The sequence below is a fragment of the Caloenas nicobarica genome, chromosome 1 (assembly GCF_036013445.1).
Source record: "Caloenas nicobarica isolate bCalNic1 chromosome 1, bCalNic1.hap1, whole genome shotgun sequence".
Classification (NCBI taxonomy): domain Eukaryota; kingdom Metazoa; phylum Chordata; class Aves; order Columbiformes; family Columbidae; genus Caloenas; species Caloenas nicobarica.
The window spans coordinates 98,976,179-98,995,444 of record NC_088245.1 but is presented as its reverse complement, the minus strand read 5'-3'; the positions used below and the strand labels follow the sequence as shown (position 1 = coordinate 98,995,444).

The following is a 19,266-nucleotide window of genomic DNA, read 5'->3' as shown; positions in this document are numbered from 1 at the left end:
TAGGAAATAGGACCACAGCACTGGAAAGCTGTACCAATCTTAATCTGTATTTTTGTGTTTTTCTTCTTAACTGTTTGGATTTTTACCTTTTTCAGCTTTAATATACTATTAATTTGGCTTCTGTGTGTGGTCCTGTCTGGACTCATTAAGCTTTTCTGGGATACCAATAGGTGTGCAGCGTGCCAGCTCTGGACTCTGGGTTACAGACCCAGCTTAGCAAGCAGCGTGTCACAGCAGTGCTGCAAATTCACCTCTGTGCAGCCCACACAAGGCATACCTGTAAAAAGCAGTTCTGTGAGTACAGCTGTGTCTCCTGTAGGTGCTTCTGAGGGCAGTTCTTCTAATAAGGCATTGTACCTTCTCATTGCTCACTAGCTAGGAGAGATCCACAGGACGGATATATTCTGGCATAGCATAGCCCAACTGAACGAGGTGGAACAGGCAGTCTAGTATAAACAGCCCAGCCAGGGGATGCCGCTATAGGGTTATTGAGATGTTCACTCCGCTATAGCTGTCCCTAATCAGAAGGGGAGTGGCTATACTATTCTACAGCTAGACAGATTAGCCCATATATATTTTTGGTGTATGGGTGTGCAGAGCAGAGTGGTTTTGACACTCTGTTGAGTGACGTGGGTCACCACATGAGGCTGCACTCATGGAAAATCATAGAATCATTTTGGTTGGAAAAGACCCTCAAGATCATCAAGTCCAACAGTTAACCTGGCACTGTCACTAAACCATGTCCCTAAGCACCACATCTACACGTTTTTTAAGTACCTCCAGAGTTGGTGACGGCACCACTTCCCTGGGCAGCCTGTTCCAATGCCTGACAACCCTTTCCATGAAGAATTTTTTCCTAATATCCAATCTAAACGTCCTCTGGTGCAACTTGAGGCCATTTCCTCTTGTCCTATCACTTGCTACTCAGGAGAAAAGACCAACACCCTCCATGCTACAACCTCCTTTCAGGTAGTTGCAGACAGCGATCAGGTCTCCCCTCAGCCTCCTTTTCTCCAGGCTGAACAGCCCCAGCTCCCTCAGCTGCTCCTCATCAGACTTGTGCTCCAGACCCCTCACCAGCTTTGTTGCTCTTCTCTGCACTCTCTCCAGCACCTCAATGTTTTTCTTGTAGTGAGGACAATGCTGCTGAATGTATCAGTTACACCAGTACAAAGCCTGTATGGAGAAAAGACGTACTTTTACTTTGAGTTACTATCTCTATTAAGTTTTCCCCTTGGGAACTTTTTTGGTACAGTACATATCTCTTCCTTGTAGACAGCAAGAATTGGGTGAATGTGATTATTTAGGTTCACCTCCTGCTGTATAGGTGTTACATGTACGTGTACGCAGCTGACCTCTTGCGCTGTCTGCCCAGCCTTTGGGTTGCTGGGGATAAAAGGACTTGGCATGTGGGGCCACTGCCTCCAAACCCTCTTCCATGAGCCTGGCTGGGAAGGAAGACATTTTGTTCCGCATGCGGAAAAAGATACTTTAAATCTTTCATTCGTCGTGAGTTTAAGAGAACTACCTTTGAAAACCTCCAAGTAGCTCACTGTAAATAAATCTAGCTGAGTGAAATACTTGTGTTTTTAAAGCACTTAAAACATATTTTGCAGTGGAGATGAAGGATGTGTTCACAGTGGGAGGTACAGGAATTACAGCAATGCTTACCTTTGTCTGCAGTACAGGCAGGCATGGTACAAATTCTCCTATATAATCCAATAAAAATATGGCACGCCTGGCCTGTAGCATTTACAGCTGACATAAACTTTTTGTTTATGCTGTGTGCACTATCAGATCCATTATGCTCTTAAAATCACATAAGACTAATTCATTTATGGATCCCAAACCAAGAGTTTCCTTAGCAACTTTTATAGAAAATCATGATAAATTACTGTTTACAGAGACAGTTCTCTTGAGTTGTATTCATTTTTTGAGAGAAAAATATTACTATTGTCTCATCATAAAATTAAAAAGAATACATTTTTTATTCATTATAGCCAATTAAAATGTGTATAATTTAAATATATTATCTGAAATGCATAACTGCAGCACATTGGAATATATAGTATACCTATAAGAAGAATTAGTTTTCAGCATAGTTATGCAGCAAAATATTTTCCTTATTCTCTTTTATTTCTACTTTTGCAAAATCACACATTGATGTGTTATTTAGGCAGTTTTCTGCATGCATACTGTCAGTTTTTTGCCTAAATATTTCAATAACAGCTAATCAATTACAAAGTAAAAGCACACGTTTAGCTTACTTATTAATTCATTCTCTAATGCCGTACTGATCCTGGTGACATTTTTAAAAATAAATCTTCTGGAAACAAACCAGCTAAATGAGAGAGAAAAACATATAAGTACATTGTATCAGAACTGAGGTGTTTGACGTTAAAGGTTTGCATGCTGCCACTTCGAATTTCACATGCACTCCAAAAAACTGTGTAGACTGAGTGTTGATAATTAAAATATTGATAATTAAAATCAGAAATATACTGGGTTGAGTGGATTCCATACCAGAAGAATAAGTGAAATCATTCTTAGTATACAACGAAGAGGTAAAAACCAAATTTTTCTTTAATGTTTCAAACAGTATTGGTTTAATTGAAAGAATTAAAAATAGAAGCAACTTTCATTCTTTGAGTTACCATTCGAGGCCTTGAGTAAACCTGATGACGTTTCTGGACAAAAGAAAATCAATAGCATGCCACTTTTAGTATCTACTGAATGTTAGGTAGTTAATAATTTAAAAAAGAGAGCTTGCTGCTACAGTTACAAGGTTTTCCCTTTTGTCAGAAAAGCAGCCAGGTTCAGCTGCCTGTTGGGTGTTCCTTTGCATGCTCACTCTCTGTGAATTAAAATAGTTTCTCCTCAAATAAGAGAAACTGGCCTCAAATTGCAGGGCAAGATTTTTTAATAGCCTCAATAGAAACCACCTCAAAGATGAGCGCCATCAAAAAGCAAACAAAAAAAATCTTTCAAAGGTGGTTTGGATTAATATTATTTGACCAGCTCTTGAAGATAAAAAGGGAATCATATTAGAAACAAATGCAGGCAGAGGTGATTGTGCCTGCTCAAGGACTTGACCACAATTCCTTCTCAGAGGAAGCTCCTGAAGAATGAGCGAAATAATTTTCAAAAACATGTATCTTAACAGTTGTGCATTGCACAAGTGTAAATTTTTTCCATCTCCTGACCTGAGCTCAGGTCTGTTTTCTGCTTCCAGGACATGCAGCACAGATGGTGGAGACTAATTGGGGTGGAGGGCAGAGCCTCTCTGTGCTCTCAAGATCCCACGCCTCTCCAGAGGTGGAGGGGGCAGCTGCTGTAGCACAGGCATCCTTGGGGCTGATGTGAGCAGTGACAGCCTCCCCGGGTTTGCCTGCTGGTCATGATGCGAAGCTGAATGGCTATAGTAGTCATCTGCTGCACTTCTCTCCAGCCAAATTCCTCCATCCATTCCTCCAAGTCTGACTCAGCCGTCAGAAACGTGTGCGTGCATGGAGGTGCCCATAGCGAGTCCTGCAGCAGCCCTGGCAGACGCAGAAGCAGCAGTTGGGGGTCACATCAGCTCTGCTGTGCCAGGGTTGTTTTATGTTGGCTGTCTTTTCTTGGGCTTGCATTTTACCAGTGTTGCTGCAAATAGACCTCTAGCAAACCGCTTCCTCCTGCCTTCTCTGAGTGTCAGAGCTTTGGAGGGCAGGATGGGCTTCAGAGAGATGCAAATCATTTCCTTGTACCAGCCCTGGTGCTCGGAGATGGGATGCTGTTCTCATCTACCCTCCAGCAGCTCATGCTGAGCCCAGTCTCTGCTAAAACTCACACTGTAGCAGGCTGAGGTTTGGTCTGGCATTCTGGGGTTTATTGCTCTTCCCACCCTTTCTTTCTTCCCAGAAAACAAGAAGTCACAGCAGGACTTGTTTCACATTTCTGTGTGTCTGTAACCTTCATGCCAGTGTTCAGTCCTGGCCACTGTTCTAGATGTCATTATAGGCTGAATATGCAGGTTATGGAGGAAAGGGAAATCTGTTTCCAACTTTATGAGCAGTCACACTGTGCATCACAGCAGGTGCTGCTGAGGAAGGAGAATACAATGGGATACCTGACCAGACACCCTCTGATTTGTGACTTTCCATTGTTGAAGTTGAGATGTGACATGCAGAGAAACCACACCAGGCAGCTGGGTTTTCCCGTCGTTCTGAGGGATCTAGGAAAGTGGCTGTAATGACAGACAGATGCCACTCAGAGCTTTTGTAGAGCCCAATTGTGTAATTTGTGTTGTGTTTCTTTCATCATACCATCGGCCAGCTTTGCTCATGTCCAGTCGTAAGGTCTCCCAATGCAGGTACGCTGTTACACCCTAACCTTTGTTTACTCTGTCATTTTCTCTCATTTCTTCCCCTCATGCTGCTTCTCCAGTTTCTCCATTAAGCAATAGGCAGCCACTGGTGAATCACTATGGGTGTTGGCTGTGCTAAAAAGATCCTGAAAATGTCTCCTCCTCAGCCTGAGCAGCAGTAAGGAAGCAGGGCTGTCAGTTGCACCCCTTGCCCCCCCACCAAAGAAGGAATGGTGCAGATGCACAGCATGTGCAATTTAAAATGGTAATTTAATATGCCATCATTGGGCTGATGTCAAGAAATGCGATGTTAAAGGCTTTTTAATAGACACACGAAGTAGCATGAGGATGAAGCTGACTCTCACGTCTGTGAGCAGATACTGCTGTATCGCATCTATGTGTTTTCGAGAGAAAACAGCCTGTAACATTATTCTGCGTGAACCATGTCAATCTACATTTAAATGGCAGAGGTCAGGTCTACTTATATGATAATTAAATTTTAAGAAAATAAGAAAAAATTATGACATTCAAGTCCAACTTATAAAATTGAGCGGGATAGCCATCTCCCACACAGCCTGAGTACCCAATATAATTTATGCATGAGCTCAGGATTCTCTGCAAGATGCTGAAATCAACGTTGTGTGCTAGGGATGTGGATACTTATTTTAGGCACTGAGTTTGAAAATTGTGGTTTGCAGAAATATATGCAAAAATGTTGCCAAAATAAGTGTTCAAAACCTCATTTCAAGATGCAGCTGCTTGTAAGCACAGTAATTAAGATATATTGGGTAAATTTACTACATCTTTTCTCATACACACCAGTGAGACAGAAGTTGCAGATTTTAGATGAAGACTCAACAGATGTTTAAACTCCAGCCAGGACTCAGCAGAAAGCTGTCTGGGAGAGCAGGTCTGCTGATTTGGCTGGCCTTGTCTCCACTGCTCTGAGATCTTCGATGGAGGGAATGTTGTTGGCATCATCCAGCTCCCACCTATTGTAGATGAATTAATTATTGTTGTGGATTTGCAGCATTGAGCTCTGGCAGGACAGCAATGGGTTAACTCAACTTTTAGTGTGTTAAAAACACTTTTCAGAAATTAACTCATCCTCACAATTCTGCAGGGAGGGAGGGAGAGAGGGACAGAGTCAGTCTACCTGTTTTCTGGATAAAGGAACTGAAGTGGGGGTTTTGACATTTTTCTCAGCAGGCGTCAATCAGTTTTAGCTTTACACTTTACACTTCACATGCAGTCACTCCTTGCTCTAAATGCCCTGCAGCAGGAGATCTGTGCTCCCTATAGCTTGCTCCTTCTCTGAAATAAATCAACAGGTTTTACCTCTACTTTCTTCTCCAGCTGGGGTGATGCTGGTCCCTGAAAGGAAGACAGAGGATGGGTTTGAGGAGCACTTTGGCTTGAACTACTTGGGACACTTCCTGCTGACTAACCTCCTCTTGGATACGCTGAAGCAATCAGGAACGCACAGCCACAACGCTAGGATCATCACTGTCTCATCAGCCACGCATTATGTAGGCAAATTGCACCTGAATGACTTACAAAGCAGGTACTGACCCATTTTTGCTATTCACTCATCTGCAGTAAGGGTGTGCAGTTAGAACTCCAAGAAAATTGTTACTGAATACTGAATGTATGGGGGTTTGTTGCCTTTCTTATTAATATTTATTTATTTATTTATTAATGAACCATGATTCTCAAGCAGTTGCTAAATTTCCTTCAGACTTGAGCAAAGCTTGCAGCCTTCATTCAAAGATACAAATAATTTATAGCCTTGTAAATGGAGCCTTTTATTCTTAACTTTGAAAGCCATGCTTCCTTTCCGATGTGTCCACTGTTGGTGGTGGTTGTGGTGCAGACCCTGGACTCCTCACTGCCTCATCGGGGAGACTGGAATATTTCAAAATGGTTTGGATGAATAGTAATAGACTTTGTCCTCAAGTGAACCATAGAATCACAGAAAGTTCTGAGTTGGAAGGGACCTGTAAGGATCATCGAGTCCAACTCCTGTCCCTGCATAGGACAACCCCAAAATTCGCGCCATGTGTCTGAGAGGGTTGTCCAGTCTCTTCTTGAATACTGCCAGGCTTGGGGCCATCACTGCCTCCCTGGGGAGCCTGTTCCAGTGTTCCACCACCCTCTGGGTGAAGAACCTTTTCCTAATGTCCAACAGATGGGTGCAGACAGATGCCTGTGGCTGCCAGCTCCCTTCCCGCTGAGCGCAGGGCTGCTGACTTGGCTCTCGGGGGGCAGCCAGCCCCACCTGCCCAGCTGCCTCGCAGCTTCACTTGTCCCAAACACTGCCTGCTACCTCTTCCTCCCTGGCAGCTCTGTCCACTGGCCTGCAGCTCCTGGCATGCCATCTTCCCTTCCCTTCCCTTCCCTTCCCTTCCCAGATCCAAGTGCGTGGCCATCCCGGGTTTTTAACCCAGTAAGATGGGTTAAAATGCATGGCTGCATTCTGTCCAGCTACTTTGCTTTAGGAAAACTGCAGGTGAATGTCTCTGGGATGTTTCTAACACTAAGAAGACATTAAATGATCCAGTAAACGTCTCTGGTGGCACACAGGAACCATGTAGAGTTGTTTAGTTAATTGAGGACTGGGCAGGACAACTGAGATGCATTTCGCTATTTCCCCATGCAGTTACATATAGTAGTTACTTGCTTACTAACAGGTAAAATAGAGCCTGACTTCTGATGAGCTCCAGAGCATTTCTGCCTGCACAGAGCCAGTGTGAGTTTTGCATCACTTCCATGGAGAAATTCTGTCTCTGTCCTTTGACAGGAACTTCAGCACGTGTAAACAGGCACCTGGCCCTAGGTTTCGTTTTGGAACAAAGACTGAAATTAGAGAGCTGGGCTGTCTCCACTGCAGACATTTTACATATGAATGCTGCATTAAGCACGTCAAACTTTCTATTTGACTTCTGATTACATACTACAGCATCAGTTTTATTACAAGCACATTGTTTAAGCTCTGCAGGGTAGTTGCAGTTTAATCTCTTGCTTGTAAAACAACCACAGGAAATTACCCTTACTCTTCACTTGATGTATGTATTTATTGTTTCTGATGGGCATGTGCTGAATGGCACCACACAAGGGGACCAAGGGGAGTGTCATTAGTATTTCCTTAGGCTAAAGTACAGAATGCAAAATTAAATGTGGCTGTTCTGTGTCTCTAGATAACCATAGTTTCCTTGATTATAGCAAAGCCTTGTACTGTGAATCTTTAATTTAGGATCATCTTTACTTGTGATTCATCGTTATTAACTCATATTTTAAAGGAACCAGACATGTTTCAGTTAGGAAAGTTATGGCTGAGCATGAACAGTACCAATGTGATGTAAAAAATAATAATATACCGGTGAGATCTACCTCCAGCTTTTGCACCAAATCTTGCCCTTTACATTTCAGCATTACTGGCATAAGAAGAGCCATAAAGGATGACAGACTTTAGCTGATTTTGCCCACTCTTTCCTTTGTGGGTGCTCTGAATCTCCTGGGGGATGGCAGCGGTGCCTGCGTTTGGAGCACACAGGCACACTGGTGGGACCCAGAAGGACTATGGATTCAGCCCCAAACCTTTTCTTGATTGAGAGGGGGAAGAAGACACTCCTGTTGTTTGGTTTTGGTTTTGTTTGTTTGGTTGGTTGGTTTGTTGTTGTTGTTTTAGCCCAACTGCCAATAAGCCCCCACTTGGGTAAATAGTTATCACATAAATGGTGCTGCTAAAAACAGTGAGATCACTTGTGTGTTGGAGTGTGTGCGCACAGTATGAGTGGGTGGTTTAGCAGCCCTGGAGGATTGTTGCCGGGTACCATACACAGGCATTGCCCACACCACAGGGCCTTGGAGACGCCTTATGATTCAGAGCAGTGTTTAAGAGCTTAAATGGATGTGATAAAGACACCCTTGGTAAGCACTGTGGTGCGACAGCCTTCCACTAATTGCTGCAGTTTCCCAGTGATGCCATCCCTCATTTTTGCCGCTTGTATGAATAGGAAATCTTTCTAAAAACTTTATACTGACTTTTTCCTTATTCTGACTTGCACTAGTTAGCTGTAACTCATTTCATGACTTGGGTGTATGTTCCCAGATTGGCAGGAAGTCACACCCTTGCAGGAAGGCACCAAAACAATTTGAAGTCATTTATTCATGGTGGAGAAAGGGGGCTGTACTCTGGAAGAATTACTAGTGGCAGCAGACTGAATTGTTTACCATGCTCTTGTCCCATTATTCTTAGATTTTGGTTGGGCTAGTGTCCAAACTGAAGGTGAATGATGGTGGTGGAGGAGGGATCCATCCATCAAACATGGCAGAGAAGGAAAGGCAGAAGACTGTCTTGATGTAAAGGAGACAATAAACCAAGATTCAGTTCTCTACCACAAATTTTTCTATAGAATCATTCTTCCACTCGGGAGACTCTGGGTTGTCAGTCACAGTTGTGGCCATCGCTCCTCATTGCTTATACTTGCTGCTCAGAGTTCTGCTCTGAAGCCAGATGTCATCCATATCACAGTGACCTCAGGGCAACAGCATAACAAATAATTGTTAGAAGGTCCATCCCATGAACAGTATTAAATGCAGCTTGTGTTACTGTCTTCCATATTTCCATGTTTGTTTTCTGCTATTTTACCAATCTGATTTACCCCATGTTTGTCTTTTCAGCTCCTTTTTTGTGGGAGGGTTAATTTATTTCTTTTCTTGATTTTCTTTGCATGTTATATTATTTTTCTACCTTTGCCGTCTCTCTCTTCATGCCTGCCTGCTTGATTTCTATGGTCAGAGTTTCATCTTCACCTGTGTCTTTTGAGCTTTTTTGTCTCCATTGTTTTTTCCATCTCTAACTAATCCTTTTTTTCTTTCTCTGATTTGTTAGGTCTTATTTCTGCTAACCAGTTAATTTCCTGCTCTCCATTTGTCTTATCTTCTCCCCCTAGTCCCAGTCCTATTTCTCCCCTACAAATATCTTTTCTCCCCCTTCCTGCCCATCCCCTTCCCACACACACCAGTAAAAGAGGCACAGCATGGGTACATCAAGGCAGGACAGAGCTTGTTCCAAACTGGCAGGGCATAGCTTGTTTCATGTGTATTATTGAAAATGCAAACACACAAGAGCAATGACTGTTCTCCCAGTTCTTTTGCTGAAGGATATATGAAGAACATCAAACACCTTTGTGGTCTTTTAGATCCAGACCATTTTCAACGGCAATCACATGAGTCGACAAGGGGATCCCTAAGGCAAATCATTCTCCTTCATCCCTACTTCGAATATGACTGTTTTCAAGGAGGTGAAAGTTTAACAGAAACGCTATCTGCAAGTGTTTCAACAGTGATGATTTCAGTGGTGATGGTGCTAGACTCTAACAGCATAGCTGGGAGTGTCCTTTCTTCCTCTTTTGCCTGCCTTAAAGAATATTTCTGAAGTGAGTGAAGAAAAAATGTGGTCACAAGAGAACATGGCTGTCTGGTTTTAGCAAAAGCTTGGAGAACATTGTGCCATCCCATCGGGTTGAGAGGCTTCAACAGTTCACTGGAGTTCATGGTGCTCTTACAGGGCTGGGATGGAGGCCACTCCTTCAAGTACTCTACCTACTAAAGCAAGGAGGAATTTTAGGAAAATAAAGAAAAATATACCTTATTCCCTTTCCCAGACTGTGGGTCACACCTGAACATGTTCCCTTTCCCAGGGGTTAGCATCTTTGTGTGTTCTGTCTAGCTCTTCCTCCATGACTAACTACTCCTTTCATCATCCTCTCTTTTTGCATGCCAAATGGGCCCCGTAATGCTGTGAATCACAGGTCTATGAACTCCCCAGCCACAGTAACACAGCTCCTTTTCTGGTTCATGTCTCCTCTGTATTCAGGAATAGTCAGTCACACTTTTTCTGCTCTCTTTCCTCTACTTTCCAACTGCGGGAGTGAGTGTTTTCTGTAACTCTCCAAGCTGGTGCAGTCCCCAGATAATTTTTTTTTCCCCATAGCTGTAGTGCGTGAATCATGTCAGACACAATAGAGATCGAATGAAAGGAATTGCAAAAATCCCTGCTGCCACATGTGAATCCCAGCTGGTGTAAAATAGGGTAAACAGCTCTGCCCAGGACCTGGGAGGATGCTGGGGAGACAAGGCTGCTCCAGTTAATCTTTGTTAGCCAGTTCATCCGTGCTGTAACAGGAGGTGTCACATACTGATGGGAAAATCTGTCTACAAAGTCCCTGGAGTGGGGTGTTGTTCTTTACTTCTTGCATGTGTATGATGTTTGTTGGTAAGTTAAGTTGTATTAAGTTCAGGCAAAAGATCAAGGATTTTGTCCAGTCAGCATTGCTGAGATTTTGAAAATAAAGCACATGTTAAGAAATGAAAAGTAAAAATGTCAGATTTCATTTGGAAATTATTAATCAATTGTTCAGACCAAACCCACTGATTTAGGTAATTTCAGAATGTCTTATTTGTAATTGATTTATAATTAATGTTATGAGTACATTGTCGTTCATATTTTGAAGTATAATGTTGATCAAACTGAAATTCCAAACCTTTAATTTCTAGGCCATCCTGTTGGAGTAAGGTATCTCCATCAGTTTTAAATCACTTTTTTATGGTTTGATGAGTCAACATATTTTTAAATGAAAAGCTTTTTTTTAAAAAAAAAAAATCCCCATTGGTTCTTTCAGTGCCTTTTCATGACTGAGCTATCACTTGTAGTTTTTTAATTATCTCTGACTAGAAGAACTTATGGGTTGTACAAGATTTCCAATTCAAGCAAAAACAAATACAAAGCTGATGTAGCATAGTAGTAGCATAGTACTATTGTTTTATTTCCAATTTTTTAAATAATTAAGGAAAATTCCTAAGAGGAAGTAAGATGGATTTTAAATATTAGTCTTTTATTTGATAATTGTTTCAGTCAGTACAGAAGTTTTTCACAGTTACATATAAAGAGTTGTGCCACGGGACTGCCACTTAATAAAAATCTGTGAAAACTACAGAAACTGTAATCACAAAAGATTCTTCTAGACAATAAGATAGATACATGTTAGTATAGATTTTATTTTACTCAAGGAATATATGTTTTTGTTTGAGTTGTATTGTTTAAACAGCTTCCCCACAATGATTACATTGTGCATTCTGGTTCTATTTGCAAGATAAATCATGTTCCCTTGACAGGACCAAACACCAATACCAAATACCAACACCAAATACTACAGCACACTGCTGTATTCAGTTCAACATGTCCTTCCTGCAGTAGGTTTCCAAATTTTCTTGTCTATAGTTAGATGATAAATATTCAAATGCTTAATGCATATATATAAGAGTATTTCAGTCCTTCTTTGCAAAATGCTTGCTGTATAAATGCAAAAGGATTTGCTACTTTGCAAAATGAACCCTTACTTTAGCAGCAATTAGCATTAATTGCAAAAATTGACTTGCTGGCCTGGAAAATGAGTGTACTGGTGAAAGCACCGATCTCAAATTCCATAAATTAATTTAAAAAAATAAATGGGCTATTATTTCAACAGACCAATTCATCAATCCAAAAGACAGAGTTTTAGTTCATATGCAGCAATGTTTTATCCATGTTGCAGGCCACAGGTGATCCCAATCTGTTCCTGCAGCCAATAATGAAGAAATATCTATGTCAAGATGCCAGCTTTGGAAAGTTTTAACTTTACATTTGTCGGTGCATTTTCATCCTGTGTAATCAAAATACTTTTAGGGTTCATTGGTTTCTGAAGAACAGTGTAACACAACCATCACACAGATAACACCAGACTTAATATGTTCCCAGAAATTAAATGTAGCTACTTTGTGTGTCACAATGTTAAATTCTTTCTTGTCTAAAAGGGAGTAATGATCTTAACAAAGGATTATTAGTAATGGTTAATGATTTAACAGGACACAGTGTTTCTGGACTTTTTCAAAGTTGCAACATGTTGGGAGGTATGTGATAGTTGGGTGTTTCTGGGGCTCAACCTTTCCCTGCACAGTGGATTGGGTGGGTGAAGGTGACTTTCTATGGCACACAGGATGGTGGATCTCACAGACCTGCTGTTTTCCAAATCGACATGGTGGTTCAGTGGTGATTTCGAAGTTAATGTGCTGCACTCATGTGACGGAGAAGGCAAAAGGGACTTGTGGAGAATTGGGCCTGGGGATAACTTGTCACCTTTGAGAGGGGATGGTTAGTTTAACATCTCCCTGTGGGCAAAAAAGGCTCCTTAATGCTGAGCAAACCTTAAAAGTGTTGGAGTTCAGGTCCTGAGTGATCATTCAAATGGTTTTACTGTTCCTCAGTCCCTTTAACTATCACCATCCTCACAGTTCCTTTTCAGAAGGAAGTGTCCTTCAAGCTGCCCGGCGTAGCTGGAGAGAGCTGGCACACCTGCCTGTAAACCCCTGGAACAATGTGTTACGGGAAATGTTCAAAATGGTCAGCTTGCCTTCCACAAATCCCTTCTGAGTTCAGCCCCGTTGTTGCTCCTGGTTCTTCACAACCATACGTCCCTGATCTTGCCTCATGCATTTACAAGCCATAGTGGACGAAGCGAAGTCAGGTTGCTGCCTCTGTGATTACAAATGATGACTCTTAATGTTTTCTCTGCTCCTCATCCTAAATCTCTTCTTTCAGCAAAGGAGAACTTTGTCCCTCCAAGAACAGACCAGGCATTTGAATACTTAAACTTGTGAAGACAAATTGGTGTTTTGATTAAATCGAGTTCTCTATGAAATACATGAGTTTTATGAAAAATTTACTTTCTAAATAAAATAAATCACTGTAAAAAGTAAAATATTTCAGTCCCCGGGAGTTTCAATACTGCCAGCATATCTTATATATTTATAGCTTCATTGCTCCATCTCTTCTCGTTATGTGTCAGGTGCTGTGGTTGCTCTGCATTTCTTGTCATGGGAGGTGGAGACTGGCTGTATGTACATAGCACAGCCTCGGCATCCCAAGGGCAGAAACTGAGGAGCACAGTGGCTTTCTGAGAAGCTCAAGAGCTTTTGATGGTGATGCTAGCTATAATACTGCACTGGAGAAATGTCCAAATGAAAATATCATGATTTTTGCATGAAATCTTTCCGTTCTTAGCTCAAAGGTGGGGGGTGGTCAGTATTTGAATTGCCACCAAAGATCAGTCTGTCAAAACAGACTTTTTTCAGTAAGGGCTGTGGCAGGGCAGCCCTGTGACCGTGTGTTGGTTTTTCAGGGTTTGGACATTAAACCTCCGGTCCATTTCCTGGAAAGCCAAACCTGCCCGATTTCACTTGCTTCTGTTGTGTTTGCAAGTGGAAAGATCTCATGCACTTTGCTCCCAGGCCATGTTGTGCCCCTTCTTAGGAAATGCTTGGCTTTCCATTACAATTCTCTTGTTTAGAGTGCTCCAAGGTGAGATAGTATTGGGAAATTTATAAAACAAAACCAAAAAACAACTCTAAGGCTAAACAGTAGAGAAAGTGACCGCTGTCTCTGTCCCATATGGTTCTTTGAAATAACCACCTTGCAATGCTGACTGTGGACCACTTTGAGCCACTGTATGTTATTTGTTCAGCAGGATTTTTTTGTTTGCCTGAGTTGACTCGTTTATGTTCCATAAGTAAGATCCTCCTTTTTACAGACCCCTTTCATCTGCTTATTTAAATCCCGCATATTTTCTGGCAGCAGCCAAAGGCTGCTGGTGATGTACGGTCTCACACAAACAAAAGCCTTTCCTACCCTGTCTGGGCTATCAGTCATTTCATGAGTGCAGAAAACTTCCACATTTTAATCTCTCCTGTACTTGTCATTTCAGCTGTGTTCCTTCTTTAACTTAGCTGTCTTCCAAATGAGGGCGAGAATTCTCATGACTGTTTTTAACAAATAGTTGACTTTCTTTATGATCTTATTCCCAGTCTTAACTCATGTACTGGGACTTAGTCAGTTTTACCTCTCAGTTTGAAGCTGTGGTACTCATATCACCACTACATAAGAAAACTTTGAAAAAGCAGAAGTTGTTAGATTGTTTCAACCAAAAAAACCCCCTGATTTTCAGAATTATTTTTTGTGCTAGACTTGGTGGTCTCGTGTTGCTTCTGTGGACAGAGAGTGATGGCGTAAGACTTTCTGCACAGTATTTATAGACATCTTGGAGGAAAAAGGATTTTGCAGTCTCTGTACATTCAAGCAATGTTTCTCCTGGTAAGACAAACCAGTCCTTCAGCATGTTGAACATTTGCACTTGCAGAACACATTTGGTACCTCCTCAATTCCAAGGCAGTGCAGTGAGTTCAGCCCGTCACAAAATGAAACCTTACATTATCTTCAAATATACATGAACACATTTCATCTGCTAACCACAATAAGTGAACTGCACTAGATTTGAAGTGGCAGCATTTTATTATGCATAGCCAGACACTGTAGTTCCTTCTCAGACCCAGAATAAAAAGCCTAGAATCTGCAGCTGGTCTGGATAAATATGCACTAGTTTAAAAATTATTTTATTGAAACAGAAATAAGATTTGGGATTATTCAAGTTTTTGCTAGGCAATTTTATGTCCCTACTCGTGTTCTGGTGGAATAAACCATAAAAAGACCCATTGCTTCCTTTAACTTAAAAACTCTGTTGCAGGAGAACTAGGAAGCTTTCCAGAAGTGGGTGGAAAGTGCCTCAGAGCTCTTCTTGGTATAATCCAAGACATAATATTAAAAGATGTGTGACAATCTTCAATAACCTAAGATCCATATTATCCAAGAGATAATATTAAATGTTATATGGCAGTGATACTTCCCCATATCTCAAAAGGGTTATGAGGACACAGAATGTAGATCTTGCAGCCTTGATCTCTTTCTTGCCTACAGCAATGTAAAACCTTGCTTGCTTCTATTTATTTACTCATTCGTTTGTATGATGGAGATTTTAATTGGATGAAGGGATACCATTATGCTCAAATACCACTTAACACTGCATGCTATGAACTGACTGTAGAAAAATGATGCTTCAGAAGAGGCAATTTATATAATTCTTTATAAAGAGATATATTTTCTGGGAGAATGGAATCCAAGTAATGGAATTCAAGTAATTGCAACTTGAACTTGCCGTCAATATGTGAAAACATTGAAAGCATTTGAAATTAATGCCAATTTTATGCAAACAGAAATATTTCTTTAAATATTCTTTAATATTTAAAGAAATATTCTTTAAACATACCGATTCTGGTGAGACTTTGAGAAGACCAGTATTTTAGTCCATGTTTCATACATTTGAGAGCTGTGCTGAGCATACAGCAATGCAGCAGCACACAGCAAAGCAATCGGTAGAGCAGGAGGTGTCTTGACATCTCACCTCCTGCCATTAGGAGGAGGGATCAGCCAAATTAAAAATGATGCATAGATTCTACCCAGATGACAGTAATGCCCAGAATGACAAGCCCCTGCTTATTTTCCCTTTTGTACATTTTTATATAATAAAGACCTTCCAGGTTCCTTCACTAAATGTAGTCTTCCAAAGACAGTAAGTTAATTTTTGTTCACTCTGCATTTTCTACAAGCACTAAGAACGGGCTAGTTACTGAATGCTATGTATTTATACAGTGAAGTGCTGAAAGTTGGAAAGCATGGCTTGAAAAAAACCTCACAACCCAGCTTCCAGCTTGTGCCTCCTACTGAACTGTGGGTTAAGCCCAAAGCAGGAGTCACTGACTTGCAGAGAACTCAGCTGCTGCTAGTGAGACCATTACCAACATTTTATAGAGACCAGCTCTCAGCTCTGAGTCTCTACCCTTATGCTCATCCTCTAATGTTAAAAAGAAAAACTACTATTTTACTGCTGTTGAAAGATTTCAGAGAAAGCCTAGTTTTGGCCAGAGCTGTGCATGAGCAGCACATGGCACCAAGGGGCTCACTGCAGGAGGAAGCTCTACATGTGGTTGGTCTTTGTCCATGGGTCAGAACTAAAGGGCCAGGTGGGCTGCTCTGAAAGTGCCATCTGCCGCTGGCTGCTTAAGTAACCCTGGTGCGACCAGCTAGGACATGAAAGGTTTGTTTTTCATCTGTGTAGAACTACTCATTTTATTTATCAGTCTTGTAGCCAGCCTTTCCAATGTGTCCATCACAGGGTCGTGACAGCGCTTTAGGAGACCCTAATGCTTGAATCCTTATTCACTCAAATTACAGCTTCCGATGTTCTCAAATTCAAATACACGGGGTGTGCTAAGGCCACCTTGACTGTTATATGTGTATATATATATATTTTTTTAAGGCTACATATCAGGTAGATGAAAGAAATGTACAGGAAGTGTAGTTATTCAGCGAACACTGAAAATATCCAGGCATGTGTACTAAATGGGTGACTATATGGCAGCCTATTGTAGCAGCTGGTAACAGGACAGCACCTGTACAAAACTGTACCAAAATCTGAGTAAGCAGATACATTAACACTTTAGATTTTAGTTTTGTTTTACTAACGCATATGTTTATTTCTTTCAATTGACAATTTGTAGTGGTAATACACATATTCTAGTTTCTCCAATTCTATCTTTTTTTTTCCTCCATCTCTGTATTTCCTTTTTTTTTTTTTTTTTTGATTGAGGGAAAGTGACAGTGAGACTCAGCAAACGTGTTCATGGGATAAATATATGTACTACTGTCAGGAAGTCTGTTTAAATCTAATAAGCTATATTTAGGACTCAGGCTTTGGTTTATCATAGAAAGTGAGAAAGAAATGGCTTATGATAACCAGAAAACACATACATATATTCTGCAGTATATTTCTGTAGCTGTTTTGGAATAAACTGCAAAATCTATCAAGAATCTTGAAAAATCTTGTGCTGCATTCCCTGGAGAAAGAAAATTTAATACTGTGAAAGCTTCATGAGTGTTTAATAATAGTCTTATAAATTCTTGACTAAGCAATGGTGATGATGTATTGCAAGATTAATACATAAATCATTAGGAAACTCTAGTCATTTTAATACAGCAAGTCTGTGTTTTGCTTAATTCACTGATTCATCCTGAGGCATGCATTGAAATTTCGTGTGGCCTTTCATTAAAAACCCCAGCATGTCACCCACGTTTTGCATCACTTGTTTTTTAATGGAGCACACAGCAATCGGGTTGTTCTGCAGTTTGATCTCAGTGTACTCTGCCCTCCGGGCAAATTAACACACTGGAAATTGGGGAGTGTGGTGATGGGTGAAGGGAGGATGACAAGTGTTGTGTGAAGGAATTCCACATCAGGAAAACTTCTCTGCCAGCACCGACCAGGTCAAATGTAGCTGTGTGTCGGTCAGTGAATCCTAGGTCCTCTGAGCTTTTTGTTGAAGCAAGATGTGGCAGAGAAGGGAAAGGGGGCTGGCACTGCACCCTTGTTTCGGTCAGTCTGTATCGGCTTCTTCCACACGTGCGTGATGCAAAAGCAACTGTTAATGGAAGAGGAAAAGCTGAGAGCAACGTGAAAACCTGTGCACAGGAGGTGTGGGGGAAGTGGTATGTGCCAAGCAGCGATTTTGTTCCCCTGTTACTCAGTGGGTGCCCTGAGCTAACTTAATGCTCTTCACTAAACATGGTATCACTGGACGTAAGTGACAGACATCTACTGAACACAGACCGACTAAAGCCACACAGAAAAGAAACCAGAGTAAGACTAGCTGCCAAGGGACGTGCTTAACATGGATCTCATTTTCAAAGTTGGATAGCAGCTGAGTCCATATTTAAACACCTAATTAGCCACTGCAGGCTCTGGTTTGAAATTTGGCTTCTCATTCTTTTTTACAAATGCATTGCCCCAGCATTCTAGGGAGACTGCTGCAGGAGACAGCACCATGGAGATGAGTTGTAAAATCAGCTTCTGGTGAAAAAGAATAATATAATAATAATAATAATAATAAATAAATCAACAAACCACAAGGCACTCACTCACTCCAGAATCGAATGCTTACTTATTTTGTTCTGGCAAAAATACAAAACAATCCCTTTCTCTTCTCCCTAATTTTTGTAATGACAATTCAAACATCTAAGTTTATGTTGCAAAATATCTTAAGCCAAAACTAAGAATTTCTGCTAAAAAATAATTTAACAGAAAATGCATAGCCTGCCTTATGCTCCTCCTTTATCCATCGGTATAGAATCAATAAAACGCTATTTTAAAACGAAGAAGTTTTTGTGTATTGCTGCTCTCTTGGCCAGATTTCAAAGCAGCTAATTAAATCCTGCCTGCCTTAACTCCTGTAGTTTCCATTTAGTGAGCTGTGCATTGCCCTATTTTATCAGCACTGACTTGGCAAAATGCTCCAAGGGGGCATCCCCTAGGGGAGAACCATTTTCCATGGTAGGAACAGTGATCCACAGAGAGGCCCACTCAAGAGAGTGGGTGGGCATGAACTTCTCTAGGCTACCAACACCAGGCACACCCCTCCTTTCCACTGAACTTCTTCCCAGCAAGACCTTGCTCCACTTTCTTGGCTGCTGACTGTGCACAGGGCTGCCGTTCCACAGACGTGCTGTCTGGCATACCTGAGCCTGGTGGGCTCAGTATTTCTTTAGGATGGATCCCTGGGCAGTCAAACACCAGTACCTCCTACCTCTACAGCTGACTGGCCAGCGTGCATATGTACCACTGGGAGCTGGGAGGTGCCAGTCTTTTTCCTGGCTGGACATCTAGTTAGGAGGTAGAGTTTCTCAGCTTGAGAGTCTGCCTGCCTTGCTGTGAAATATCAATACCCTGTGTTTGTGGAGGTCCAAGCATCACAGGCACCTTCACGTGCACTGGTGTGCCAGCACAGTTTGCTGGTAGGCTGTGTCCTGCTTTGGGCTGGTTGGCCTCTTGTATGCACTTTCATTTCAGAAAGCTTTTAGAGCCTTCAGAAAATGAAAGCCTTGTGGAAATGCATAATGTCAATATTATAATTTTATTTAGTATACAATTCTAGTTTCA

The 19,266-nt window shown here is 41.4% G+C and overlaps 1 protein-coding gene across 1 annotated transcript in view; it reads left to right on the top strand.

The window, feature by feature from the left end:
* Positions 1-19,266, top strand: part of DHRSX (dehydrogenase/reductase X-linked) — a 169,252-nt gene that overhangs the window by 116,380 nt on the left and 33,606 nt on the right. Inside the window, exon 5 of the mRNA XM_065626670.1 lies at positions 5,702-5,909. Coding sequence (XP_065482742.1) covers positions 5,702-5,909 — 208 coding nt within the window. The remainder of the gene's footprint in view (positions 1-5,701; positions 5,910-19,266) is intronic.